This window comes from Meleagris gallopavo, chromosome 13 (genome assembly GCF_905368555.1).
Source record: "Meleagris gallopavo chromosome 13, MGAL_WU_HG_1.1, whole genome shotgun sequence".
In the NCBI taxonomy this organism is placed as follows: domain Eukaryota; kingdom Metazoa; phylum Chordata; class Aves; order Galliformes; family Phasianidae; genus Meleagris; species Meleagris gallopavo.
In genome coordinates, this window is record NC_139416.1 from 3,090,228 (window position 1) to 3,117,812 (window position 27,585).

Genomic DNA, 27,585 nt, shown 5'->3' on the forward strand with positions numbered 1-27,585 from the left:
ACATTTGAAGGGCTCCTAATGTAGCTGCAGAATGGTCCCACTGCTGGAATGGCTGCCGTGCCTCTGTTGTAAGACCTCGTGAGAGAGCAGGCTCAAGGAGAGCAGAGGAGCGTGCTGCTACCTGTGCCTGGTTTAGAACAAAGCAGTGTGTAGGTGGGGGCATAGTTTTAAACATATGTTCATTTAAATCTGATTTTAACATGTCAAAGATTATTTTCAACAGAATCTATATTTTCTATATAGTTTCTATATAATTTTCAACATATAGTTTTATAGATAGATTAATAAAAACCATCTGCTAAACATCAGTTTATATAATTATTTTCAGTTATTTTCAGCATGTAATAATAGTATGAAAGGGTAGAATAATTGTGATGTGAGAACAGAGGAAGGATGTATATTTTCTTTTGACCAGTTGCATATTAAAAAAGAGAATGGTAGGTATTATCAAGCTGAGTAATGAATTATTTCCTCTTGCAAGGCTGTCACTTGTCTCTAAGTTTCTCCAGTCAGGATGTGGTTGTCACAGACTATCTCAAACTAAGATGATAGCACAAAGAAAGGAAAACTCATGAAGTTTAATCAACTGTAGTGTTGCTTTCCTTGGTGAGGGGTTGTTATTCTTATTACCACTAACAGTGACTTACTATGGAAATTTTTTATGTTTTCTAGTTATTAATATTATTGTGTGCTTTTAATAAACATAAAGTATCTGACTGATGCCCTCAGGATTAACCATACACGCAGGTGCTTAGCAGAAGTTGAGTCCTTAAATGACCCTTCTGTATTTCCTTTGTCATGGCTCTAAACCTGCTGCACTTCTTGAACTTTATCTGAATAAGTGCTGCATACTGTATTTATATCAGACACATTTTTTGTTTGCTTTTTGGCTTTATGAAATGTCAGAATCAATCTTATACTAATGAAATGTCCAAATTTCATCTCAGCTATGAGCATAGCTGCTAATCCTATAAGATGTTTACTTTCTGCCTCTCTGGCTGTGTATAGTAACAGCCAGTCTGCCAACTTAAGCACTGCTGACAAACGTCTCCCTACTGCTAGTCGGTCTTATAAATGTTATTTCATTGAGCAAAGATTTGAAATTAATTAATTAAATGTCATTAAAATCCCTTACAACCTTTGACAAGTTTGATCTCGCTGCAGACTAGTAGAGGTAGTTCACGAGTGCATTGTACGTGCCTCCAGAATCCCAGACAGTTCAGTACTGTGTATGTTTTAGATTTCTTTGGTCCCTGTGGAACACAGCCTTCAGCAGTGGTGCTTGTATTTTGGGCAGGGGGTATGGGCGAGAAAGTAGAGAGAAAGGCAGGCTACTGCAAGGGATGCAAAACTGATAGGAAAAAGCTAAGCCAAAGGCCACTGTGAACAGAGTCTTCCAAGCAGCTTGTGCAGTGTAACTACAAACCCCCCAAGTCTTTCATAATAATCTTTTTTTTTTTCTTTCTTTTTTTTTTTTTTTCCTGTGGCATTCTGGAAGTGAGAGCTCTGTAGTTCTTAGCATGAAACTGGGGGTTGCTTTGCTTGCTGTGGTCAGACTCTTCATAGGCAGTGCTCACAAAAGGCGTGTTCATACATTTGTCACATTGAGTTTCTAAGCTTCAGGCTCTGATTTTCCAAATCCATTTACCTTGAGTAGCACTCGGCCCCTTTGCAAGCACCACCAGAAGCCTACTCAGGCAGACTGGTGTATTTATTTATATTGGCATAGTGCCTGAGGAATTACCCAGAAATAGGGCTGTGGTGTGTTGACTACCACAGAAAAAATCAACTCAGCAGATGTTTCTCAAACATCTGATACACAGGGAATGCTTTGCTTTAGACGGGAATTGCTAGAGCAGATGACAGATCTGGCCAAGCAGCCTTACCTTTTGCAGTACAACCAGCAGCAGGCTAGGAAAGGTCGTAAGGCCTGTTGAACAACATGATCCTTCACTTTGCATTTTCTCAGACCAGAAAAGCTATCCCTCAGAAATCAGCCACTGGAATGGCCAATGGAGACTATATTGATTCACCTTAAAAAACTGGTCAGGACTTAGGGTGTTAGCATCTTCCCCATTTCCAGGTGAAGAAGGAAGGCCATTTTTCTAGGCTGCCTTTCATGTGTTCAGAAACAGAAACCCAGCTTTTAGAAATGTACGTAAGGTCTGTTCATACTGATTGTATTGCATGTACACTTTTATTGGAAAACATAAAGAACAGCAGCAGCCCGTATGTATCAGTTCTTGAGAATTAGTTGTGTTTTCCTCTTACAATGGACTTTTGTCCTCACCTGATTCTCATCCTTGTTAAGATTGGTAGAGTTTCTGTAGCGTTCCATGTCTTACTTCGGCATCTGAGAAGGTATTATCAAATTCTTTTTACAGCAGGATATAGAAGTACTAATTAAATAACTGATATTTCTAATGGTTACATGACACTGAAAATAGCTTTGTAGCTCTACTGTGTGCTACTCTGAACAGTCCTTAAATAGGGTGGTTTAGGCTTAGGATCCCACACGTCAGGGAGTGTCAGGCAGCGAGGCAACATTCCCTGCAGGAGCTGAAAGGTGTCATCCCTCAATGCCTGACTGAGAATCACTTTCTGTTTAGTTTTTCAGGCTTCTCTTTCTATTTAGTTCCTGCTCTGCCACTTAATGTAATGCCCGTTTGTTGCAGCCTGCTTTTAGTTTGGTCCTTTTAAAAGCTCCCCGAGGCGCAATGATGCCTAGATATTAATGTATTCCCTTCCCGCAAATCAAGCAGATGTGTGTATATTGAGTTAGTGTCCTAACATTTAGCTCATTTCTTTTCAGACCTTAGTTGAATTACTGCTACATGCCAAACCCATGAAACTACTGGGATAGGTAGATCTGTAAATACAGTACTTTGGCTTTAATTGCCAAACATTTGTGTGACTGGCATGTATTTACAAAATCACTGAATATGCTACACTAGTGGGCAGCATAGTGTTCCAGTTGTGAAGCGTGGCTGAATTTAACAGCAATAAGTGTAAGGCACCCTTGGCAGTCAAAGACCTGAAGTAGTTCTTTTTACGATCTTTGTCCTCCCATCTTTTTATTACTGGTTGGAATAGAAGTCTTCTTTGAAAAAGGCTGCTCTTGGTTGGAAAGCTGAGACATTTACATGATAGGCAAAAAGATCCTTGCCAAGGAATTAACATCTATTTCACTTAACTGCACAGCCAGGTTATGGGACACCCTGCTTCTCATTCTTTAATGTTCAAATCACTCAAAGCCAAGATTGTTATACCTCAGCTGTGGTTGGAGTCACTCATTTTAAATGTAAATGGAAGTGCTTTATTTTCTGCCATAAAAGAGAGAGATCTCTCCAGATAACTGCAAGTCCTTTGTATCATGTTCCCTCTTGCTGAGGTAGTGAGCAGAAGTAACTCTTTGGAAGAACATCAGTCCCGTCCTATTTTTCTAGCTATGCCATAAAGAAAAGTGCCATCATACTCAAAATTAAAATACTGAATTCAAGTTGCATGTATTTATTGAGGTAAGGTATCATGAGGAAGATTTTCTGGAATCTCCTGAGCTCCTCATGGTAGACAGAATACCCTTAGGACTATACCGAAAAGACATGCATTATTCTAGTGAAGTCTTTTAAAAATATAGGTTTATTTTAAGCACATGAAACATCAGGATAGGCACAGTTACAAATACAGAAAAGGTTAAACATGGCAATGCACTTACAGCCTGACAACACAAGCAGTAGTTTAGAGGCAAAGGTTAACATTTCAGATACGAAAACCATCTGAAAATTGGTTCTTTTTGGTACTAGACATTCTGGACTTTACTCATCTCAGTTTTATATTAAAAATATTCTGTCATTCCATACTTTCCGAGATTTTATTTAGTAGTTACTTGCATAAATACATGTATACTTAAAGTATTGTATAAAGTGCATTCAAATGAAGGAAAGAAAAAAGGTAAAGGCTCAATTTCCAGTGCACTAGAGAGGACTGAGGCAAAACACACTCAAATTAGCTAGAAAGAACTTGGTTTCAAATCAGAGCCTAAGCCCATAATGAGTAATGGCACAGTAATACATATATGGCTTCTAGGAGACAACTTCAGAGTAAATACAAACTACTTGAACTGTGGTTTGATAGCATATTTATCTTTCAAGTTTTGCAGAGCAAGGTAACATTATTGATAACTATTAGAATAAAAATATGCTGAAGTTCAAAATGCTTCTCCTGAGTGGTCCTGAGCATTTATTACTGTAAGCAACATTCTATTTGTTTTGAAATAGTCCATTTATTCTTAAGTCTTATTGTTTACATTTTCCTGTGGACTGTGAGCTGCTATCTTGGAATTCTGGGCAGTCTTTTGTTACATAGAAATGCAGCCATTTCCATCTTTAATTGATAAGCCTAGAGATGTTTCTGTTAACATCAGTGAATTAGCATGCACTGTTCAGAAGCTTAGGCTTTATAGTTCACACACAGTTAAGGGAAATCTAAGGACACCAGCTTCAGCTTTCAATGTCCTCTAATCAAATTCTGTCTTTCTGAAGCTTCAAAAAGCCTAAAGGATATTTTCAAATTAAAACACTCTGGAATAAATATTTTTTCCTCTTAAGACATGTTAGGGATGCAGAAGAACTGAGGACCACAAAAAATTTCACCTGTTTTTAGACAAGGGGTCTCCTCAGACTCTATATTGAGAGGTCATGTCATTACAGGAGACTCTTAGCACACATCTGTTACTTCTGTGGAAGCACAACCTTGGAAGACAGTGAACAACATTCCCAGTAGTGTGATACTGGCAACAAGGACGGTGATTGTTCCCTTATGTTCAAACAGGAATAACTCCTCCAAATATGAAAATTAAAAAAAACAATAACAAAAAATGAAACAATTTTTTTTTAAACTGTAATTTTCCTCTCTATTTTGTATCAATTGTGCTTATTAATAGGTTGGGAGAATACTCCCACAGAATTCAAGAGATGAATTCTTTGACTGTTCTCAGTCATCCTTTTTGTCTGAGGTACTAGAGTTGTCTTCTTCATAGTCTGCAGGACAGACTTTATTTCTTGCAGTTGGTCTTGTTTCTGAGTCCAGGACTGCGCTCTTTCTAATTGGAGTGTGTTTGGCTTCAGATGGCTGAATGTCATCATCTTCCTCTGCCATACCTACCTGATGTCTCTGTAACTCTAAGTATGTAGTAAACAACTTGGCATATTCTGGATGTTCAAGTGCAAAGTTCTTGAACTCATCTGAAAAATAAAAAAAAAACACAGATAGTACAGTGCAGCAACAGAATCAGAGGAAATGAAGATGATCTCCAGTTATGCTTTTCAAAAGCATCTCAAGCAGTGCATGCAAAGTATCTACGTCTGTGTTACAACAGCTTTCCTCAGAAACAGTGTATGAGAGCCATCAGATGTTTCTGAGGAGAAAAGACACTGGGAACTCTCAGTTGTCAGTATGACTATCAGGAGTATTCCGTTATAAAAGGATGTAACTTACCATAGGACAGCTTCCCAGTTTCATCTGCATCTATTTCTTTAAAGAGGTTAGAAACATCAAGGTCAGGCAGCCCCAGAGCTGACTGAATGATACAAGCAAACTCTTTCTCTGTTATAGTGCCATCATCATCCTGGTCAAAGAGCTGGAAAAGACATATGCACAGAAACATTACTTTGCTTGTGAACCTTCCGTGTGCAGAATAGCCACCATATTAGGTTTCTGGTATTCCAAAGGTGAATTGCAAACAACTGGTATTTGAACAGTGGGGCTCCATCTCAGCTACTTTTTCTTACAAGAGCTTTTACGCACTTTTTCTGCATAAGACTAGACAGAAATTTAGCAGAGTGATGTACATGCTGTAGTCGGGATCAGAATATTCTGTACTAGGAAAAGTATGCAGAAAACCTGCAACAGCAAACAAATCTTATAACATTAGCTAATAAAACCTATACAATGCTTATAAACAAAGGTTAATGTTATTTGTCACCATGAGCTATGCCACTCTATGCAAGCATACCTTAGGTCGTATTTCTTTTCATTAAGTTACAGCATACCTGGCAGCTGATAAATTTGCCATAGTTTATCTTCTGACATAAGATACCTAACTTTTAGTATACGTGACCTGTCACCCACTAAGGAATTACTGTAATTAGAAAAGGAATTTTGGTGACTGGAATGCAGGCAGTAGATGTACACTGATCATGCCATCCTTCCCAGCACAGTGACAGTTAGCAGCTGCTATGAATCACCCCCTTGAGAAATACAAGAAATGGATGACTGTAATTCTTAAGTAATTGCTATGGGCAAAAAGTCCCATTGTGAAGGAGAGTGCATTTAGTACCAAAGAAAACAAGTAGCAAAAGGAAACCCACAGTTCACCAAAATGGACTTTTTACCAGCTGAACTAGTCATTTCCTGCTGAAGTCAGGAACTGTAGCAGATTACACATTTTATAATCAATGCAATGCAATGTTACAGTACTGAAGAGTATCATCTCGAAAGCAAAATAATACAACATCAAAGATACCTGCTAGACTTGCTTCTTCTGAAGAATCTATGGTAATAAAAAAACCCAAAGAAATACAAACTTCTTTGAGCAGCTGTGACACTTAGCTGTAAAGCAGCCAATGACAATGCTGGACTGCCATAAAAATGAATACCAAAACATATCCAGTGTAAAATGAACGTGGTTTGCATCTTAATACATAGTGGGTAAAATATCTGAATCTGTGTCAAATATCCTCTGAAAAAATGTTATCTGGGCATTTGAGTGTTCAGAGATTCAAAATGTGAGCATCCCTGACTGTGTACTGCATGCCTGAACTTGGGATCTGAAAGGAGGTATTGTTCCTTGACAGCTCAAACTATCAGAAAACCATGGAACAAGCAAATGGATGATCTCAGATGCAGCCGAAATTTGAATGTGCCTGTCCCAAATACCCCTTTTTGATTTCCCTCCCTTCTCTTCATTTTTGTAGAAAGTCTATAGAGTGTTTCACTTACAGAGGATATTGCTCCATCTATTGTCTGCATGTGGCATTGAAAATCCCAGCAGAAAAAAACCTCAGGCAAAAACCCACAAGTGCTGCTGAATCATTTTCAGAGTTGGCCTGCCAAGTTACATATTCATTAGTGCCTTCACATGGCTTTTCAAACCCTTTTCTATGAAGCTGATGACTGCAATTCTCCACCTCCCCTTCACAGACTAAATGTCAATTGGTTTAAGAGAATTACTCACATTTGCATATCAGATTGAAGCTATAAACTTATGATTTGAAAACTAACAGATTTACAGTCAGTCTTCATTTGTCAGAGCTGAAGATTTACACTAATTGGAATTTACCTTAAATGCCATGTGAATAGTCTCTTCTGTGTTGGCTGGATTACAAAGGATAGATAAACCGATGACATATTCTCTGAAGTCAATGGTGCCATCTCCATTCTGTAACAAAAAATGTATGGCAGGAGTCACAGTTAATAGTGCTTATCACCTCAGAAGCGGTTGTACAAATCAAATATACAACATGCACTAAGGGAGCATGCAACATTAAATCATTATTTCTTCCTGCAGAAAATACAAACAGCTTTCTAAACTTGTGTATTACTAGGGATGAAGTAGTACATACATATTTCCAACATCTTATAAACACCCAAACAAAAAAAGATTGGTAACAACTTAGGAGACTTTTGTTAGCATATGGCCTCCACAAAGCTTCTGAACAAGAACTGGAATACACCAGCTAAAGGCAAATATAACAGTTCATGGAGCATTGGCACTTAGTGAAACTCAAGAGACAGTGCAACATCCCAGAACAGAGAGGCCAACAATGAGACTGTTGTCTGGAGTTAATTCTTCCTAAGGACATTCAGCAGTGAAACATATGCCAGCAGAAGTACAGCCTGATGATGCACGTGGTCTCTCATAAGCTTTTCTTTGAAGCAAATGCATTGCCCTACATGCTATTTTGAGGCAAATACATTGTCCTACTTTATAAGCCAGAAATGCAATTAATTAATTGTAGCAGCCTGTTTGATAATTGCAGTTTTGATCTGAAAGCACATTTCAATGTGCTCACTACAAAGCTCTTCCAACAAAACACTTGAATTTTACTTTGATGGGATTTGTGATCAATCCTATGTAAACTGCATCATATTTCCAGACAGGAAAAAAATTGTATCCACTGAAATATATGTTTAAGTCAGTAATGTTCCTGTGACCACACTAAAAGTTTCTTGAGGGTTTTAGGAAACATCCAGTCTAGGGAAGAAGCCATATGTAAGTGTTAGGCAATGGGACACAGTTAGTGAAAGCACAGCTGTCATGACTGGTAGCCCATAGTTTGGAATATTCACCAAAAGGACACTCATCAAGAACATTCTAAGATTAAACAAAAACACAAAGCAGATTTCTTTCTCTGGATAATGTGCCTTGCATTTCAAGAATTTCTTTTTTATCAAGAGCGGGTTCCCTAAGCCTGAGAACAGCACAGACAAGACAATTAAAAGATGGGCTGTCTCCTGGGTAAATCTGTCTCCTACAGCCAGATCTTGATCCTATTCCTGGCTCTCCCACCAGCTTCTAATGTCCACTTTAACATATCAGTCTTAACTTTTCTGTTCATAGTTTCCTTCTACTAAATAGTGGAATATGGAGCTCCCCAGTGGAGAAATGCTGAGGCTGTTCTGTAGAGTGCTTTGGAAGTCTTGCGTTCTGTGAAACACGGATTTCTGATATTGAGCTTAGATCTTAGGATAGTCCTTGATCAGCATCATAATGTGTTCAGTACTTTATGAAGCTATACATTTGGCAGGATTTTAAACTGCTAAGATTCGATTTTATTTACCATTCAATAACAATTCAGAACTGGTTTGCAAAGATAACTGGTTTTTTTTTTTACACTGATGCTCTAATCAATCTTTTTCAAGGCCTCTAACATTTGAACATCCTATATTTTGAAGACCTATAATTTTAAGGAAATGTTTTAGCAAAAATAGGAATAGTTCTAAGTTACCTTGAAGGTAGCATGTCAAAGGTATAGTTGCATGTCAAAGGATATATAACTTTTGTCAGCTTTTCATCACTAGAAAAGGGCAACATTCTCTCATAAATGCTGTTTTCATTCAGAAACTACTCCTGAAGTCAGTAAACACAGCTTTGGCTAACCAGAGAAAGATGACAAGAGCTAATAAGGCTCATGTTACTTTTGCTGAAGCATCAAAATCCGATAATCAAAACTGAGTGCAGTCTGACACAGAGAACTCCAGCCATTTGAGAATGAAGTTACTTTACTTATAAGATCATGTTGTGACTACTACTCAGTCCTAAGAGGTTGGCCAATTTACAGATGCTCTGGTGTTTTGGTTAAGGGAAAGTGATAGGGTTGCTGCAAACACATAGGTGTTAAACTGAAAACACTAGAAAATCCTCCATGTTTCTGTAGCATCAATGCAAAGAACACTTGCAATAGTTGTTCTACCTCGCTGTCTTTGCACCCTATGCACCCAAGTGTACGTTGAGGAAACACATTGTGAGCTAAGTTCTAATTCTCTAAATATCAAAAGTTAACATTAACATTCATAAATTTGTATTTATGTTATTAAAACATCCAAAGGATAGTGTATTCTCAACAGACCTTGTTTTCTTCAAGGAAACTAGTTTCCTCTTTCTGTTTTCAGTGTGTTTGTGACTTGTTCCTGTTCTAATTAGCCAAATCACCCTGAGTTACTTACAGGGCTACCACAGAGAAGCTGCAGCTGGAACACTTGGAGAGGAACTGCAGTTGCACATCTCATGTTCCTATCCAGGCTCATCATGTAAGAAGCTACTGCTGTAACTCAAAAATCTCAGCTGCTTGTTGCTACATGCAAGTTGTAACCAGTAACAAAAGGGAAATTCTCATGCAAACCTGGTAGTTTTTTTTTGTTTTAAACCAAAAGATCCAAGCAAAAGTTGTAGGGTTTTTTTTCCAAAATTAAAAGTAAAAGGCTTTTGTAAACATACCAGCAAGGAGGATTCATCAGCTTGGAAAATATTAATTGCTGAGTGTAAGATTTAGAAATCAAAGCTATGGAAATTTAGAAACAAAATCAAATAATCACAGAACCCCATTTTAGTATTCAGTTGCCCTGCAGATATTGTATGGTATTTCTCCATTAGTCACTGATACCTCCGTGAGGAGGGAAGAGGCACATGGGCTCTTACATCTGGAGTCTTTGCACAGGCTGTGCTGCTCCACTCCTCATTTCACATTCCAATCAGCCAGCACACGCCCTAGACAATTTTCTTTTAAAGCAGCAGAGCCCTGCAGAGAAAGCTCCACAGTGAAAGAGCTGCTTGTCATCATCTATGTAATCCTTATTTCAAAAATAGTGTGCCTTTGACAGTTCGTGTTATTTCTTGTTCTATTACTCAAAAATTGACGTCTCAAAACTGCACGTTTAGCTCAAGTGGGACGCTGCACTCTGAACAAAGTTACCTCTGATAGCTACAAGCAGATTTTTGTTGGCTGGCTGCTGTGTGACTACATTGTTACAGCAAGCTTCTCTAAATATAAATGCAATATTTTAAGCTGGTTTTATTTTAACTATATTAAGGCTTCAAGGAGAGAGAAAAGACTAGTAATAGAGTTGCAGGAAGGAGAAGAAGGTTGCTAACGTAGCCTGTTACCTTTAATTTTGTATTTGCCAGCAAGTAGAACTGACAATACCACACAGATTCTATTTCAGCAGAACAGCACGAAAAAGTAGTAGGAAGGAAGCAAAATATTAATTGGTCATTATAGTCACTGCAACTTTAATGTTTATCTCCCTGGTTAGAAATAACCACACCATTTAGGAATCTACTGAACTTTACCAGTGACTGCTTTCAGGCAAGCACAGCTTTATTTCAGCTTAGTGAATGCTGACAAATTGGCACAGTAATACCACAAAATACTACCAAACTTACAGTTTTTTATATAATACTTAAACTCCTTTATAAACCCACATTTCATGAAGAAGTAACTAAGCTTTGATCCTTCAACATATTCCCTCATTTCAGGGCCTAGAGATAATTTTCTTAGCCCGACTTACGCATCTGTACAACTGAAACTTACACAACTTCAGAAAAGCAGGCTAATGCATACATAAGAGGAATCACAGCTAAGCAAAATATCTTTAGCTATATCTGCCTTAGAATCAAGAAACGGCTACAGTTCTATAATACAACAGCATTGCAGTCTTCCATCTATATCTTTCAAATGAAGCTTATTCTCTTCTGCTTTGCTTTCACGAGTACATGGTCAGCTGCAGCCAGTCCTCAATGGTCATTTTGATTTGCCCATTTCCATTGTGGTCCAGCGACTTGAAGGCCCGGAACATGCTGTCCAGTCGCACCAAGCAGCTAATGAAACTGTTAAAATCCATGCTGCCATCCTCGCTGGCATACCTGCGCACGATCACCTGGCAGAGCTGTTCGTTCAGCTGGAACCCTGCAGCCCGCAAGGCTGCCGGCAGCTGAGCTCTCTCAAGAAGGCCTGACTGATTGGTATCGCAGCGCTTGTACGCACACTGCCATTTCTTGATGTTGTTCCACAGATACTTAAACTCTTCAAAGCCCAGTTTGCCGTTCGTGTCGGTATCCATGACAGCTACCATGCTGCGGCACGTGTCTAAGCTGAAGCCATCTGTCTTCAAGTCTTGGTGTCGGGAAAGCACTTTGTTCAGGATATTTCTTAGCTCTGTAGCAGACACTTCCATATCATCTCCAGCCAGCTGGACAAAAAGGCGACGGAACTGTCTAATTTCCTCACTCTCATAAGCTTCCACGTTCGTAAAATGGTTGCGAGGAGGTGGTGGTGGCTCCGGATTATACTGAGCTGCTGCTTCACTTATCAAATTCACAAGACCTCCAACAAGTCCTCCAAGATTTCCTCCATGTCTACCTCCTGTTAGGAGACCTCCTAGGCCACGCACAAGGCTCTCTCCTTGACCACTACCACTTCCTCCGCTCAGCAAAGCCTTAGCAAGGAACATCACAAGTATTTTCGAAGGGAGTTACTCAGAGATCTTGCACTTCTGTAGCTCTCCAAAGCTGTGTTGTGTATGAGCTGGGTGTGGACAAAACACAGCTTAATCTACATGCTTAATCATGTCTGTGCATGACTCCAGAGCCAGAAATACTGCAGATCTCAGTAGTTTCTGTCAGCCACTGACATTCCTGTTTTTCTTCTTCTCTGCATAACTAGCTTTATGACATTTGATAAATCTTTGTTGAAAAAAACAACAACAACAAAAAAAAACACCAAAAAACTTGACGATGCTGAAAGCCACAAAGCAGAAGTTATAATCGAAATAATTAGAAAAGACCCCTGGCACATCAGTGTGACTGCTTCTCAGTAAAGCGGATCTCCCTAGAGATGAACACTAAGAAAGCCTACTAAAGTCTTGACTGATTGCAAACTTTTATGTCTTCAGCTTTCCAATGAATTGCGTATTATATTGCTAATTCTAGTCACTGAAGCAGTTATGCCAGATAGGTGAGTTGAAAGGAGTCTTCACTGCCATGAATTACATTGGCTGCCACACTGTATTTGTCTTGTATTTGTGCTGTTCTTCAGGACTCAGTTTTGAGTTCATAGGAGCAGTGGTCCAAGGTGAGGAGATAGGAACGGGGAAAGGATGAGTACCTTATCTGCTAGAGCTTCTGTGCCTTCAGCAAATACAGGAATATATATCTCTATTTTAGAGTCTGTAAATCCTTTATATTCAGAAAAATCTGGCAAGTTTAAATCAACATGTACAACAAAATGCCCTTCTAGGGCCAAGTGTACTGCTAAAGTTAACTTGATTGGAAGAATGATGCTGTGCTAGGAAAGCTCCCAAGACAAGAAGCAAACTCAACTTTATAAGCACTTCCAGTAAAGCATGCTGCTTGCACTGTAGCACATATTGGATGCATAAAGTAAAATGAATTGTACACTATGCTCTAATCACTGGGGCTGCTGGTGTAGACAGAGGGAGCACATTCATACAGCAATTTTTCCCATCTTTCAAGGAGAAATATAACATGAAACAGATCACTACTGACTATGGAGAAAAGCCTAAATAATCAGATTAGCACCTGTACATTCCTTCTTTATGACTGGAGACAGGCAATAGGAGTCTTTAGAATGTCTAATAGAACCTTTCACAAACACAGCATAAATACTTCTTTACTGCATTGTTAGGTTGAAAGGGTTGTTAAGCACTGGAATAGGCTCCCAAGGAGGTGGTCCTTCACCATCCCTGAACGTGTTTAAAAACAGTTTGGATGTGGTGCTCAAGGATATGATTTAGCGGAGAGTTGTTAGGGTCGGGGTGGTATGGTTGGGTTGCAGTTGGACTTGATGATCTTTAAGGTCTTTTCCAACCTGAGCAATTCTATGATTCTGATTCTATACAGTCTATTTAGCTTCAATCTGCCTTAAGTTATCTACTTACAACTACACTGCTTAATTAAACACTTAGAATGTAAACGAACTCAAAATCTGGGATAGGCAAAAGGAAATATTCAGCCACTAGCAGCATGAAGATGATAATCTTCATGCTGTAGCATTCCAAGAGATAACTGTCATTTCACAAGCTACAAACCAACCAACTTTTCTTTTCACCAGAACTAATAAAGGTAACTGTATGAGTCAACTATCTATCCTACACGAATTGCTAGCCAAGAAGTGTTTACTAAGCTTGACATAACAAAACAAGTATTCTTTTTGTATGTAATTCTTAACAAAACATTGCAGACAAGATTTCTAGTCATTTAACAGACTACTTACTCTGTCAAAGAGTAGAAACAGCTCTCTGAGGACATCTGAAATAGGCAGCTTCAAGTACTCTGCAAATTCCTCAATTCCAATTCTTCCCCCTTTGGAAGCACTTGCAATAGCAGCAAAGGTGTCCAACTGCTCTCTCACATGGTTCCATTTTAGGCTAAGCAAACATGAAAGAGAGGAGGTATTTCTAAATGCTGTACATCCAGGCTGATGTTTTGTATGAAATCAGCAATTAAGGACTGCCCCCCCCATGGTTATTAATATCATAAGCAGACAGTTCTGTGCTTGGGTACATCAGAATTCCTTAGAATAACTTCCTAAATCTATTATCATCAAGTTAGTCCAGTAAAGAGGTTTTCATTGCCATAAATTCAGGTATACTATTATTTTTATGCATCATGTGCAAGTGTGATATTCCATGCTTAGCAGCATAGAATATACATCAGCTCTATTAGCTAACTCTCTGTGCAAACACTATTATTGCTACAACATGCAAAGCATCTGATCTCTGCAGAAATATAGCTTTGCACCTTGGTGGAATAATTAAGATTGCCATGTAACTACTGAAGATTTTTCCAGACAAAGTTGTATAAATGGATGTGTGGCACACATAACAAGTCTAGATGCACTGTGCACAGACTTCAGATTTGACCACAGCAACACCAGGTCACTCGTCAAGTAGTTTGTTTTTTTGCAGATGGCTATCAGCTGCAGCATTTCCTTTATCAACAGCTTAACTTCCCTTACTTGAGCTTCTTGCTGATTTTGGTGAACTCCACCAGCCCTGCTTCCATGGGTAAAGTTAACTGTCCTGCTGAAATCATCAGTCTGCAGTCTTCAAAAGTATGATCAGTGACTGGCACCTTCAAAGCACTGAAACAAAATTAAGGAAATTAAGGAAAAAGACAATCACCGTCTTACACTAAAGTAACTTTTAGTTGACTGTTTCTGTTCTCACCACCTCAACTTGCCTTAATGCTAGTATACAAAACAAGTGATAATCTGTTCTTTTTCTGATGCAGGTAGCATAGAGCAGTGCATTCTGTGAAGTAGTACTGTGAAATGACATTACAGTAATTTTATGATGTTTTCATATTCACAGTTTTGTAAATGCAACCCAGTAGCCTCTGAGAACAAACCACCTCCTTACTCTTGTCAAGCAAGTAAGGGAGCATTTTATTCCAGCATTCCAAGTATAAACATACTATGTTCCAATGTAAGGCAGCCTTCTTTATGCTCCACAGAAGGCCAATCAAAGGGTGTTTCGGTACAAGAATTAGACACCAACATACAGTACCTAGGACCTGACTGAATTGTGGGGTGGGGTACTTGGTGTATGTTATGGCTGGGATGTATATGGACATCTAGAGAAGGACAGGTGGATAGGTATGAAAGAAAAGTTCTCGAAGATTTTATTCATGACATTACATACGTTGCCATGGTTTGTCGGACTCTATTGGCAAAAAGAACGGGATCATTTCTTTCTTCCTCAGTAGGAACATAAACAGGCAGAAACTGAAAGAGATGAGTAATCCAATCAATTCAGTAATCAGAACTTTGTTAACAAAATGGACAACTTCCTGTTAGTCTTTGCAACAAGAAAAACAGGAGAAAAAAATCAGCCGTGCAATGACAGAGCTGGACACCAGAGGTCTCAACAGCCTTAGGAACAATTCAAAGTGCACTAGCCACACAAGTAAGATTTTAGTCCAAACTGCCTCTTAAAGATTGATAGAAGCAGCTATAAAAAATAAAAATCAAAACTCCAAAGAAAGTAAATGCAAACATCAAAGGAGGTTTAAACACTATGTCTGTAAGAACGAGTCTGAAATTCTTTTCAGTTCTTTGTAATTGATGTTATATACTAGAAAAATGTGTGTAAGATTTATAGTGTGTTGTTTGTTTTTTTCACACATGCTGCAGTTACACCTGGTACATGTTAAATGTATCTGTCAGGATGTGACTGGTAAGTTTTCTGTAAGTTTCTTCTAGCCTGTGGTGAAAATGCTGAGGAATCTTAGTTCTAAATTATGAGAATACTAAAATGGTACAGAATTTTACAAGCCTTGCAAACCAAGATATCTACCCCAGCTATCTACATGACACATTTACTGTTAAGGACTTATTCAATGTTGTTTTGTAAGAAGTTGGAGTAGCATTATGCTAGAAATGTACTGTAGATGAATTATTATCTGCCACGACACAAATGGCATCTGTCTGCAAAGTACTGTGTGGATTCTGTGTATTCTGTTGCTACTTCAATTGACAGCGTTTGCCTGCAGATATGTTTCCTATCCCTCTTCTCAGTTAGATTATCAGTTATTTCAATTCTGTTACTTCTCACTCTGCAATCCTGCTCTTAAATCCTAGAATATAGCTATTTTAGAATCATTAAGATGCTGCACACTATTCAGTGGAAGACTATACTATGTGTCAACGTGTTTCTTCAGTTATATTTCAGTTGTTGGTGATGCGTTAATATATTGGTACCTAAGTCCTACGTAAATACAGTCCATCCTGGACAGCCTTTGCCTTTGATTTCAAGGAATGCTGCCTCTTTATGACCAAGTCCAGACATTTATGGAATAAGTTCTCTATCAAATAGCCATGACACTTTTCTATTTATAGCTGGGAGTTTTCTCTCTGGTAAGGACAGCAGGTCACATGAAGTGTTGAGATTTCATTCTTTCTACAAGCTGCTTCTAACACAGATTCTGGCTTATTACAACTTCCCTGCAGAAGTCATGCAGCTCTTAGGTTGAGGAAGCACAGGCACTCTGTACAAATACAGAGAACTGTGTTATCATTGGCTGAGATGAAATCAGAATTCTGAGAAGTTTACGTAAACATGGTTCCTGCTCTTGAAGGTGGTCATTACGTCAGTAGAGGCTGAGGTTTTCCTCAGACCACAATTTAGATTTTTGGTAGCTGAAACATCTCATTCAAGAAACCTGTTTAACATTAATGATTAAATCAGTTTGCCAGAGACTACAGCAGGAGGTGAGGAATTTGGTTTGCTGTCCTCCTGAGGTGGCATGCATGATCTCACACGCACCCAGCTGCTTATCTGCTGATGACTGCTAAGTATACCTTTGCTGTCAAAATGCAGTCCTGTAAGAACGATTCTTCCCAGCACTTTCAGTAGCAGAAACATTTCTCTGACCTGCTTTTGGCTTAGTCTCTCTTCCTGTGGAAGAGAGATTCTGTACCTTTGGCAGACATAAAACTCACTGCCAGTTTTATCAGTTAATCACCAATATACACAACTTTTTAGGCTATGTCTAGAAACACATACAATTCCTTCCTGGACTACAGGAACATCACTGTCCATGCATTGTAGGTAGAGCCAGAGCAACACCAATGGGAAGAGAGGCTGCTTGTTCACAGTATGTGGTAGTAACTGAAGTGTTCACTGCTAAAAAGTGAACTACTTAGTGATCACTAATAGTGTGATTTCCTCCCTCTCTTGGTAAAACTGTCCCTTCAATTTTGGGCTTTTGGAAACCTTCGTATTGATGCTAAGCAGTTACTTCCACTCTGGTGACACATACTGCTGTGAAAGCTGCATCTTTCTTCACGTTTCAGTTTTGCTGTGGGAACACAATTTTCTAACAGACAAGTTTGAGTTCCATTCTGAATCAGGGGGAAATAAAGATTCTAATAGAAGGACTCCATTAATTGTTTCTTGTTCCCACGTGTATGAATGGCATAGATGTATCCTTTCGTACAAAATCATAAAGAGAATCATATCTTTAGTATATTTTGTTAATCTGTCTACTACACATATTATAATATACAAGATGTTCCCCTGAAAAGAATGTCATTGTTTCACAACAAAGACTTTACTGCTAACTGTTAGTAGCAGTAACACAGCTTGTGCTCACAGAGCACAACTTTACTGAACTCTGTGTTTTGCAAATAAACAGCAAAACCTATCTGAATGTCTCCCATTGCTCAGGTCCCTCAACTGACATAATCCATACGGATAATCTTTGTGGTTTGCTAGGGAATGTGAAGTACAACAAACTGATCATACCTCGGTTCTCTCTCTCCTCACTACTGCGTTCTGAATGCTGACTCTGACAGGCAGCAAGCTATTAGAATAAGTGTACTGATATATGAAGTGCATATGTTGTGTCAGTTGTCATGTATCTGTCTTTGCATGGTGCATCTGACTTTAATGATCAAGGAAACTGGTTCATTATACAAGGCTCAGCTTTCTCCCCAGTACAAACACCAGAGTCCCTAAGTAAGCTCTTACTTGCAGCAACCTTTTAGTGTTCAGTCTGGGAAGGTGGTGAGTAAGACAAGGATGCTTTCAAGAGAGCAGGGAAATAAGAAGGTAGGGTAAAAAATGTGAAGTTGCCTTTAATAGAATGTTTTATATTTGTTACAAATTTGTAACCAGTGAGTTGGCAATGATTTTCCAGTGCTTTAAAAATAAAAGTATTTCTGACAGCTTTTATTTAGGAACTCATCAGTTTATGTGATACACAGATATAGCCAACAAATCTCAAAATATTCTATGATTCTCTTCTTGTTGCTGACACAGCTGCTTACTGCTTACTAACAGTGGTTAATAATGTGGATTATGTATTTATGCTAAAGTATAAACTCTGTGGCTGGATCTGAGTAGAAAGATATTTCTGATTCTTACCTCAACCTCCACTTTTGTGAAGAGCTGACACAGTGTCATTATGCACAGCTCTTTTCTGCAGGAGAGGAAAAAAGAAAGGAAGAAATTAAAATTATGTTTTACAAAGTATTTGCACATCAGCAGATGAAACACAGCCAATATCGGACAAGGATTTTAAGAGCATGGAAGTTTTCTGAAATGCTGCACTGGAGGTTTTTTTTCCTATAAGGCTACTGCATATATCTGCTGCTTGCTCACTGGGCAGGCAACTTGTTATCAGCTGTCATGCTTATCAACAATACTGCACAATTTTTTGGTGAGCAAAATATATATGTTACTTAATTTTTAAGGATGTGAACACATAATGGATTTTGAAGATTTAAGGGCTTTGATTCTAAGCAGCAGCTTTAGTTCTGTATCCTGCATTCTCACATCTGCAAAACAACCAGTAACTTCCTTCTGCAGAGCTGAAGCAAGGATTTGTAAATTTTTCCTGGCCATTTTGCAAATTGTAATAACTTTTGCACAAATGTGTTAACAAAGGGTCAGTGTGTCTGAGGTCTGCAGTAAGGTGAAATTTTAATATTAAGAGGTAGGGGGAGGAAGAACCTGCTGGGGAAAAGGGTAAGCACAATCACTTCAATTTCTGGTTTGCTCACTATGATTTTTAAGCAGAAGCACACACTTCATGTAAATTATAGTAGGAAGCTTTCAGGAAGTTTTTTGTTTGTGCATTCGAAAAAAAAAAAAGAGGAGAAAGGGAAAATCTAAGCAATCCTTTCTGGACTTTTTTCCTCTGCTGGAATACCTTACTGCTTGATTTCCTACTCCATAATTTTAGGCATGCCTCTCAGTGTGACACAAAAGTAGGGAAGAAGTAATAAGGGAAAGCAGAAATGGGTCAGGAGGTTTCCATGAGGAGCCTGGTGCTGTCCAGCCTGGGTACAATAGCCAGGAAGTTTTACAAAGACTGTGACAGTTCTGTATTTTCTCTCACAACTAAAGACATAGCTCCTTTTCAGTCTTCCACCATAAATGCTTCATAAGAGTAATCAATACTACGCTACTGAATTTGCAATATGCATTACTATCAGCATGCTGATAAGTGTAACAGCAATAATAATCATTAAAAAAATATCTTAGGGAACTCAGTAAGATGAACATTTTCATGTAGGTCAGCTTTTCAAAATGTCCGAATTTGCAGGTGCTAGCAATAACTACTGATGCCTTACAAAGCATTTATGATCCACCCCACTAGTTGAGATATATCTCAAAATGATATGCCTTAAAATGTTGATCACTTAACAGATCAGTATTAGTGCATTAGATACATTACATATTCCACATGAAAACATGGTGTATGAATCCACATAAATCCACAGTAGGTTTTTATATCCGTAAGCTGAGATGTGTTTTCCAGACAATTTTAATATTTTCTGTGCTGTTTAGAAGAGTTTTTTAAAATAGAGTATTTTAGCATATTTGAAGGCCACCCCTGTTGAGGAAAAAAATGCACAGACACACAGCCTAAATGGTCTATTAAAGCATTATTCTTTGTTTCCATGTCAGATACTGTAAATTTAGCTTCTTCATTGACATTCCAAAACACCAACTGCTTTTGTTGAGTCCAGCAAAAATAAAAATCTGAAGAGTCCTAGGCATCAGAATAGAAAGATGGGGAAATATAATCATTGTTTTGCCCATGGTCACTTGCTATCATTGACTCTTCAAAAAAGGTGGAGGAATGAATAAATTGAGGGTATAAAATGACGTTTATTTTTTCTTCTTTGCATATCATGTAGTAAACTGTTAACATCTGTAGGTTTTGATGACAATTGATTGATTGTTTCCAAAAGAAAAATCATTTCAAATTTTTCATGTTGTGATGTGCAAAACAGAAGAGAAAATTGAACAAAACAGTGGCAGAACTAGAAATAATATTTTCTCATTTGCAAACTCTTTTTCTGTCCATTCAGATATGATACTTACATTACATCAAATATTTTCCCCTCATAAAAAGAGATCTAGAAGATCACATGCCCTGGCTTAGCCCAATCTATCTGGCAGACTGTTTAGTAATGGGGAAAAAATCATCCATGCAATTTTCAGTAGAATTAAGAAACTTACAGTGAATAGCCTTGCCATGTCCAGGTCACAGTATCCTAAGGAAAAAATTAAAACAGAAATGTCTGATGAAACAGATGAGAGTTAAAATGCAGATAGGTTACAGCATAAAACAAGCAAAAGCTTAGTAAAAGCAGATGATGGTTTTATAGTCCTGTAGAGAAAATAAAGGCATAAATACAACTAGGATTCCTTGCCTTAAGAATTTGGAAAAAAAGAATGGCAGACTGTTGATCTATCAACAATTGGGAAGAAAAATTAAGTGGTTATTTAGGCTTCTTACTTCATTCATTCTAATTGAAACAGCAGAGAAGTAGAAGAGGATCTAGTAAGACTTCTTCAAAAAACTGCCAGTCCACTTAGAAAGGCACCCTCAGAAATACTTTGGAAATAGCTTTCAGGGATATCTTTGCATAGGTAATCTATCATGCTTTTTCTTTGGTTTTTTGTTTTGTTTTGTTTTGTTTTGTTTTTTTCTTCTTTTTTCTTGTTCTATGTTTATTGCTTCCTAGATATTGTTTTTACAATGTATACTGCAGATCCTTAAATCCTATTGGTAAAATGCATCGATCCCCTTTAGTGGTTCACTGTTTAGAAACAGAACTGCAAAAAGATTTTACAAGGGAATCAACATGAATAAAAACAATCACTTGTTTTTCATCTTAAAAGACATTAGGAATGAAAACGTTGGTCTTTTTGTTCTTTTGGTCAGGTCTGGGTTTTTTGGATAAAGAAGAAATAAAAAACCAAATAGCAGTCTGCTAGACTCATATCCTGGTATTACACCTGCCAGGGAAATGGAGCCATATGGCTCAACTCCTGTACTTGGCAGAGACTGCAAACATGTATCCAGCAAAACAAGAGAAAGTTGCACAAAGAGAACCATCTGCAAAGCTGCCCTCCTCAGCTGCCTGCAGGAAGGGAGGTGTTGGAAGCATTGCATGGTTCAGCTTTGCTTTTGTTCCAAAAGCCCATTTGCAGTAAGAGTATTTTAAGCTTAACCCAAAAAAGGATGACTGGTAAGGAAGCTGCATGCATTTCAGACTTCAAAGTCCAGGTTCTGTGGCTTTGTAGGAAGTGGCTAACTTCCGCTGCAATACTTCTCTGCACTTCCTCTTAATTTTAATACAGCTGAGAAGCCAAAAGTAAATTGGTATTCTCACAATCAGAATAGCAACTAGTCCATGCTGATTCTTGGGAGGCTTGGAATCCTCCAGTGTTAAAACTCGGATGATAAATTCTTCAGTGCCAAAGCAAAATATTTAGCTTAGATACATTTGAAGTCAATATTTTGACCTCCAGATTAGTGGTACAAAAATGTGCTGCATACCAGCTTGTTGGGATATCGGAGCAAAACAGGTTGCACAGGAACTCCAGGAATGAATGCACCTGCAACCACAAAGTAGTATTGGTTCTTAAGGCTGAGCTTTAACAGATTCACATAAGACATGATATCAGGAAGGAGAAATATTTTAAAAGACCAGAAGAATGGAGTTTTTTTTTCCTTTTTAAAATTTTTTTCTCTTTCCCATAACATCATCACTGCAATTAGCAAGATGTCAAAACAGAAAACAGCTAATCCCCATTTCAAGGAAAAAGCTGCCTCGGATTTCCTGGACTGTTCAAACTGATTTTCTATGCATTTCTGCCCACTGATCATCATTTGTTTAAAAAGATTAGATTCTCACAAGGCTACTGGGTGTTTCCTGGTAAGTGATATGGATCTGAGCATGTAGCACTGGTTTTGTAACTTTGCAAAAGAAACTGTACAACAGTAAGAAAGAGCACTGTGGCTTTAACTGAAGTGCAGCACAGATATCAGTGATGCACAACAGTCAGTGATGCTATCAAGTACCTTTCACTGTTAAGAATGCATCACAGATATTTTGCATCCTATAAGATAGCAAAAGGGAGAAAAGTAAAATGACAGTGCAAAATAGTGGACTTAAGGCCACTGAAATGCAATTACTACAATACTGAAGCTTTAACAATATAAGACATTAGTAAAATGCTGTTGTGGTGTGTATCTGTTGAAGTATAGGCCTTACTAGAGCTACCAGATTAGTATTTCATATAATATTTTCCACCAGAGATACTACAAAATCTCTCACCTTGTTTAAATGTGATCAGACAAGATCGGTTCGTGCAGGTGCCTTCTGGGAAAATCAGTATCTTGGATTTAAAGAGAAAGAAAGTAAATATATACACATCATAAAAGGATTATATTTCAGCATCAGTTATGAGAAGGCTGAATTTTTATGCAAACTCTGTGATATGTTACACTGCATCACAAGATTACCATTACTTTCTCAACAAGAAGAGGAAGAATTAGTGAAGGGTGCCCACAGTAATAACAACCTGATTTATCTTGATTTGGAAACAAATGTCTTTTTTTTTAAAGAGAGAAATTTGGGGGAATGGCCTTTATCAGTTCAGAATTACGGTACAAAAAGCTTCCAGTGTTTGACTTGAAATGTTTAATGTTGCTAATAATGTGAGAACTGTTTATCTGCCAGCAGTTTCTTACCATATAACATCAAGAGTCTGGGCTGACATGAAGCGCAGGAGGTACTCAAGCATTAAAAGATGCTATCAACATGAGTGAGTATGCTAGCTGTGATGAGAAGATCATGGTTTAAAGGGTAGAAGCAAAAGGTGGAGCACAGGTGTATCTCTTAAGCAGAACTATTATAGTATCACACCCTGCACAACCTCTGAATGATTCAGACACACTAAACACCCAGGAGGACTCTGAATTAGATTCTGAAAGGTACTAGATTAAATGTGTACTGAGCTGCAGTGTGACACACTGAATTCAACTCCTTATAGAATACAAAGAAGCTTTATATTTCTTATATCAATACAGGATTGACCAGAAGCAGCATTCTAAAAAATCTCAGCACAATAACTGGTCTGGATCAAAATTGTTCAAGGTCTGTTCCCACTTCAGTATGAAGGAATGGGTCACAGCTAAACGAAAGAGACACTGGCTGTGCTAAGGTACAACAGACACAGCTGCACAATTTGTTTTACAGTTAGTCCTTCACTGCATGTTCCACAATCAGAAATTGTCTGCTACAGACATAAAAACGAGAATGCTTCTGTTCAGCCATGTGTCACAAACCCCAGGAAACAAATTAGTGTCTGAACCATACTCTCCTTCCCCTTTTGTTTTGGGAGGGTTGGGAGAAGCAGTACTCAGGACTTCATGCTATTAATAAGCACAAGTGTTGCCTAGCCTGTTATGTTTTAATTTTAGGAGAAAGGAACTGGGAACTCAGCTACTCCTTTTCTATTGTGCTAAGAGAATGCAGACTCTGAGGAGGATATCACAGACATCATCTTGTGATCAAGTTGCTAAAAAATAAAATAAAATCTTGGATATTGAATCATACGCTATTAGTGCCATAACACAGAGGCAGAATTAGTGTAAAGCCAGCTCCCCTTTCTTTCCCATGCAGCTTTCAGCAGAGATTAGCTATTTTCTGGAATCATTTAATCCATAACAGTTTAGCAAATCATAAACATAAGTGTAGTTTCTAAGAATAGTATTACCAAAAAAGAAAAAAAAAGAGAGAAAAGCCTTGCTAGCTTTCACACACAGAGATTTAAAACCCTCCATACAGCTGACAAACTGAAAAACGTAATGGAGGCAGCATGAGACCACAGTCAATGCAATGGAAGAGCACAGGAAAGCGCTGCTAGACGAGATGTTAGTAAGTTTAGAGTTCTGCCAAGTCTTTCCTCTTGCAATGGATGAAGATCTGCATCCCAGACTTCTGTCTATCAGAGTAGCATTTCTGCCTCAACTGTTTTCTACTTCAGAGCAACCCCTGTCCCAGGAACTCTAAGTCTTCATGATGGAATGGCTAGCCAAGGCCTTAAAGCACAACAGCAGCTTGCTGCTGAGGAATGACCATGGGAAATAGTGTGCAGAACTGGCGCTTCCAGATTTAAATCTTTCCACAATTCAGACCAATCTAAAAGCCTTTGTTTGTACTGCATTATTAACCCAAAGAGTAAATTTACCTTCAGCTCAGCTGTTTATCACATGTGAAACGGGTGTGTTAAGCTTAAGTACTGTTCATAATGGAGCTCGCACAACTGGGTTATTCCTCAACTGTTACAAGCACAGCTCTGTGATATAGCTTCTCACACATGCTGTCCTGAGAATAGTGATTCACATATACCGATGCTACGGTGAAGGCAGTATGTTAAGAATAAAAATTGGGAAAAAAAAATTCAAGAGCATTTGCATTTTAGAACAGAAATTTTTACCGTCTGGATTTAAATCATTCATATGCCATGACAAAACTTCCTGGGCATCAGCCTCTTTTCTTCCTTTCCTAAACCCATCATAGACCTGAGAGCTGATCTGAGATACCAAGATACTATTCAGCTAGGCACTGCCTGACACTATGATGCACAGTGTATATGGATATATTATATATATGGATATATTACAGAAGATATATTACAGAAGAGCAGTGGGATATTTCTTACCTGTGGCCACTGGCCTCTTGATAACGCCCGGTTAGTTATCTCAGAGACTGTATTCTTCCGTGAATCAGGGTCTTGACGAGAAACTGCTACAGGCTGAAGGGAACTTAAAATTGCTGTGAAAGAGATCAAAATTTGTATTTGTTTTGCACATGTTCAAGGCAACCTTGTAATAAAAGCTTGGTATTCTCGTACTAGGAGACAGACTCTGCACAAACAACTTTCAAACTAAACAGATAAAAAAAAGTATTATCTCCTCATTCTGCAAAAGAGTAAGACACAGAAGACATACAGCTGTAAGCTGAGGAACTTGGCAGTAGGTATAAACATACCAAATTCACTCAAGCATGTTCTACTAATAGGGCTGTTAGCCTTCACTGAACATTTCCACACAGTTTTGAGCAATAGAACTGACCAGGCATCTACTCGTGGGCCTCACTTCAGCCTACATCATCCAGACTGCAACGAAGAAGCAACCTGAGCCCACAGCAAAGAAGTAGGAAGTCTCTTTGCAGTTACAAAGCATACTTGTGTGTCCACAGAAAAAAACACACCAACAAACCAACCAGATAAGCACAACTAATTTAATGAGGTCTGTATTGAAGGTGTGGACATACTGAGATGTGATGAGAAAGTTGGGAAAGAATTATCTTGTGTCCCACTCTTGTGCTTTTAAAAAAAGATAAATATACGATCAGTTCATCTCCTACCAGGACACTTGTCTATGTAGCTTACTGAGTTCAGTCTGGGGTTACTGTTGGCTTACTATTTTAAAACCCTTAAAACAGATATAGCAAGCAGAAAGTCTGATGCTGATTCTAGTAATAAAATGCAAACTGGGATTCCTTTGTGTTCCAGAAGGAGGAGAAAATAGCAGAAGCATGACTCAGCTGATCTTTTCCATTCTCTACATTTCCTTTTTCAGTAACTTCTCTTTTGTTCCTTCCTTGTTTGACTATCATTAAAAAACAAACAAATAAAAAAACAAACATAACAGTGTCTGTAAGTTTAAGCTTATGATATTTTCCAGACTGTTGTAGTTCCAGTCTGTTTTGAAACAGTCTTCACCAATCCATACTCTATATTTGTGGGCCATACTGTTAAAAAACAGCAGCCAAACAGATTATTAAAGCTACCTACTGAGAGACTTTCAGAGAAAGTTACTATTCTGAGATGCTATGAAACATGTTTTCAATGTAAAGTAAATTTAACATTCCATGCCTGGAAGGCAACAGCATACTCTGACCAACTCAGAAAGACAAACTGTCCTAGTGATTTCACTGAATATAATCAGTCAGTATCTTTGGAACTTAAGGATTTAAAAAGCCTGCCCCTTAATCAGTTTCAGAGATAAGACATTTTATTTTTTCATAAATACTTACTGCCAAATATTGGAGTTGAAAGGTTCTCTGCTCTAGATACTATTGATGGCATTCCAGTTAAGGCAGAAACAATGGCATCGAAAAAGCTTGAATGAGGAGCTGCAACAAAGATTGGGGCTTCCTGTAGACTCGCCACTTTCCCTTTTACTTTAACTCGGAAACCCATTACAAAGAACAGAGTACGAGTTAGGCGTGAGAGGGTTGCCTGGATCATCCTCCTTGTGAACAGAAACACAAAAACATCATCCATGTTACAGCTGGTACTCTGAACAAATACCTAGCTCTCACCAGCACTATGGCCAGGCACAGGACAGCAATACTACTCGTAAGGAGAGTATTGGAGGTTTTGGTCTTTTTTTTTTTTAATGTTGGCATTTACAATGTTATATTTACAATTTTAAAGATAAGACAATGTAAAGCATCTTCTTCTGTACACTGTTCCCCCCTGCTCCCCAGGTATGCTATTAGTCTTCCTGTATTCTACAGCACTTTAGCATGATGCTGTTGGGAGGGCAGGGTAAGTGCTTAGCAGATTCAGCATCATTTTTTGTAAGAACATATATCACTCCAGTACTGTTCTTTTTCGATCATTTTTAATCTTGTAAGATTAAATAACATAAATGGGACGAATTCCCTCAGTGGGATTATCATTTCTTGGCCTGGTTATTGTTCACTTCATGTGTCTCCTCTTCCTACGTAGCTGCAAAGTATTGCAATGAGAAGAGGCCCAGAAGCTGAGTGACTAAAACCAGAACACATGAAGGCAGCTTTAGAATACTCCTCCTCAGCATCACAGCTAAGAGAGAAGCTGTCAAAGCTAATTTTGTCCCACATGAAAACTCAGCAAAGCTTCATTCAGTTAAGTAACATTACCAAATACTTTTTAAAATAGTTTCCTTTCTCAAATATTCCTACTTGCATCATTACTGAAATAAGTCCTGGCTTACTGAAAGTCTTTTAATAATGTTTTTTATAAAGATGTATCTCAGTCTCAAGGAACTCAAAAATTTACTTATTGAAAAGCTTCGCTATGGTTGTAAAATACTCTCATCAAAAAATTGCTTCCCCTGCAACAGTAAAAATAAGATTTGACAGAGGACTCCTCTTTAATCAAAAGGAGGAAAAGAGTGTGAGGAAAAAAATACTTCAGACACTG

The 27,585-nt window shown here is 38.2% G+C and overlaps 2 protein-coding genes across 2 annotated transcripts in view; both read right to left on the minus strand.

The window, feature by feature from the left end:
* Positions 1-3,621: 3,621 nt before the first annotated feature.
* The window catches only part of LPCAT2 (lysophosphatidylcholine acyltransferase 2), a 28,605-nt gene continuing 4,641 nt past the window's right edge, over positions 3,622-27,585 (minus strand). Inside the window, exons 3-14 of the mRNA XM_085234850.1 lie at positions 26,430-26,647; positions 25,051-25,163; positions 22,659-22,719; positions 21,878-21,936; positions 20,551-20,585; positions 18,445-18,499; positions 15,220-15,302; positions 14,535-14,660; positions 13,791-13,944; positions 7,340-7,438; positions 5,497-5,638; positions 3,622-5,243 (exon numbers count right to left, since the gene is read on the minus strand). Coding sequence (XP_085090976.1) covers positions 4,993-5,243; positions 5,497-5,638; positions 7,340-7,438; positions 13,791-13,944; positions 14,535-14,660; positions 15,220-15,302; positions 18,445-18,499; positions 20,551-20,585; positions 21,878-21,936; positions 22,659-22,719; positions 25,051-25,163; positions 26,430-26,647 — 1,396 coding nt within the window. The 3' untranslated portion in view covers positions 3,622-4,992. The remainder of the gene's footprint in view (positions 5,244-5,496; positions 5,639-7,339; positions 7,439-13,790; positions 13,945-14,534; positions 14,661-15,219; positions 15,303-18,444; positions 18,500-20,550; positions 20,586-21,877; positions 21,937-22,658; positions 22,720-25,050; positions 25,164-26,429; positions 26,648-27,585) is intronic.
* Positions 10,845-12,668, minus strand: CAPNS2 (calpain small subunit 2). The gene has a single exon (XM_010717810.4). It carries the CDS (start codon positions 12,007-12,009, stop codon positions 11,263-11,265), a length of 747 nt encoding a protein of 248 aa, XP_010716112.1. The 5' UTR covers positions 12,010-12,668; the 3' UTR covers positions 10,845-11,262.

What these genes read in the sequence shown, in the direction of transcription:
- CAPNS2 (XM_010717810.4), bottom strand. Translation starts at nt 12,009, where the DNA reads ATGTTCCTTGCTAAGGCTTTGCTGAGCGGAGGAAGTGGTAGTGGTCAA.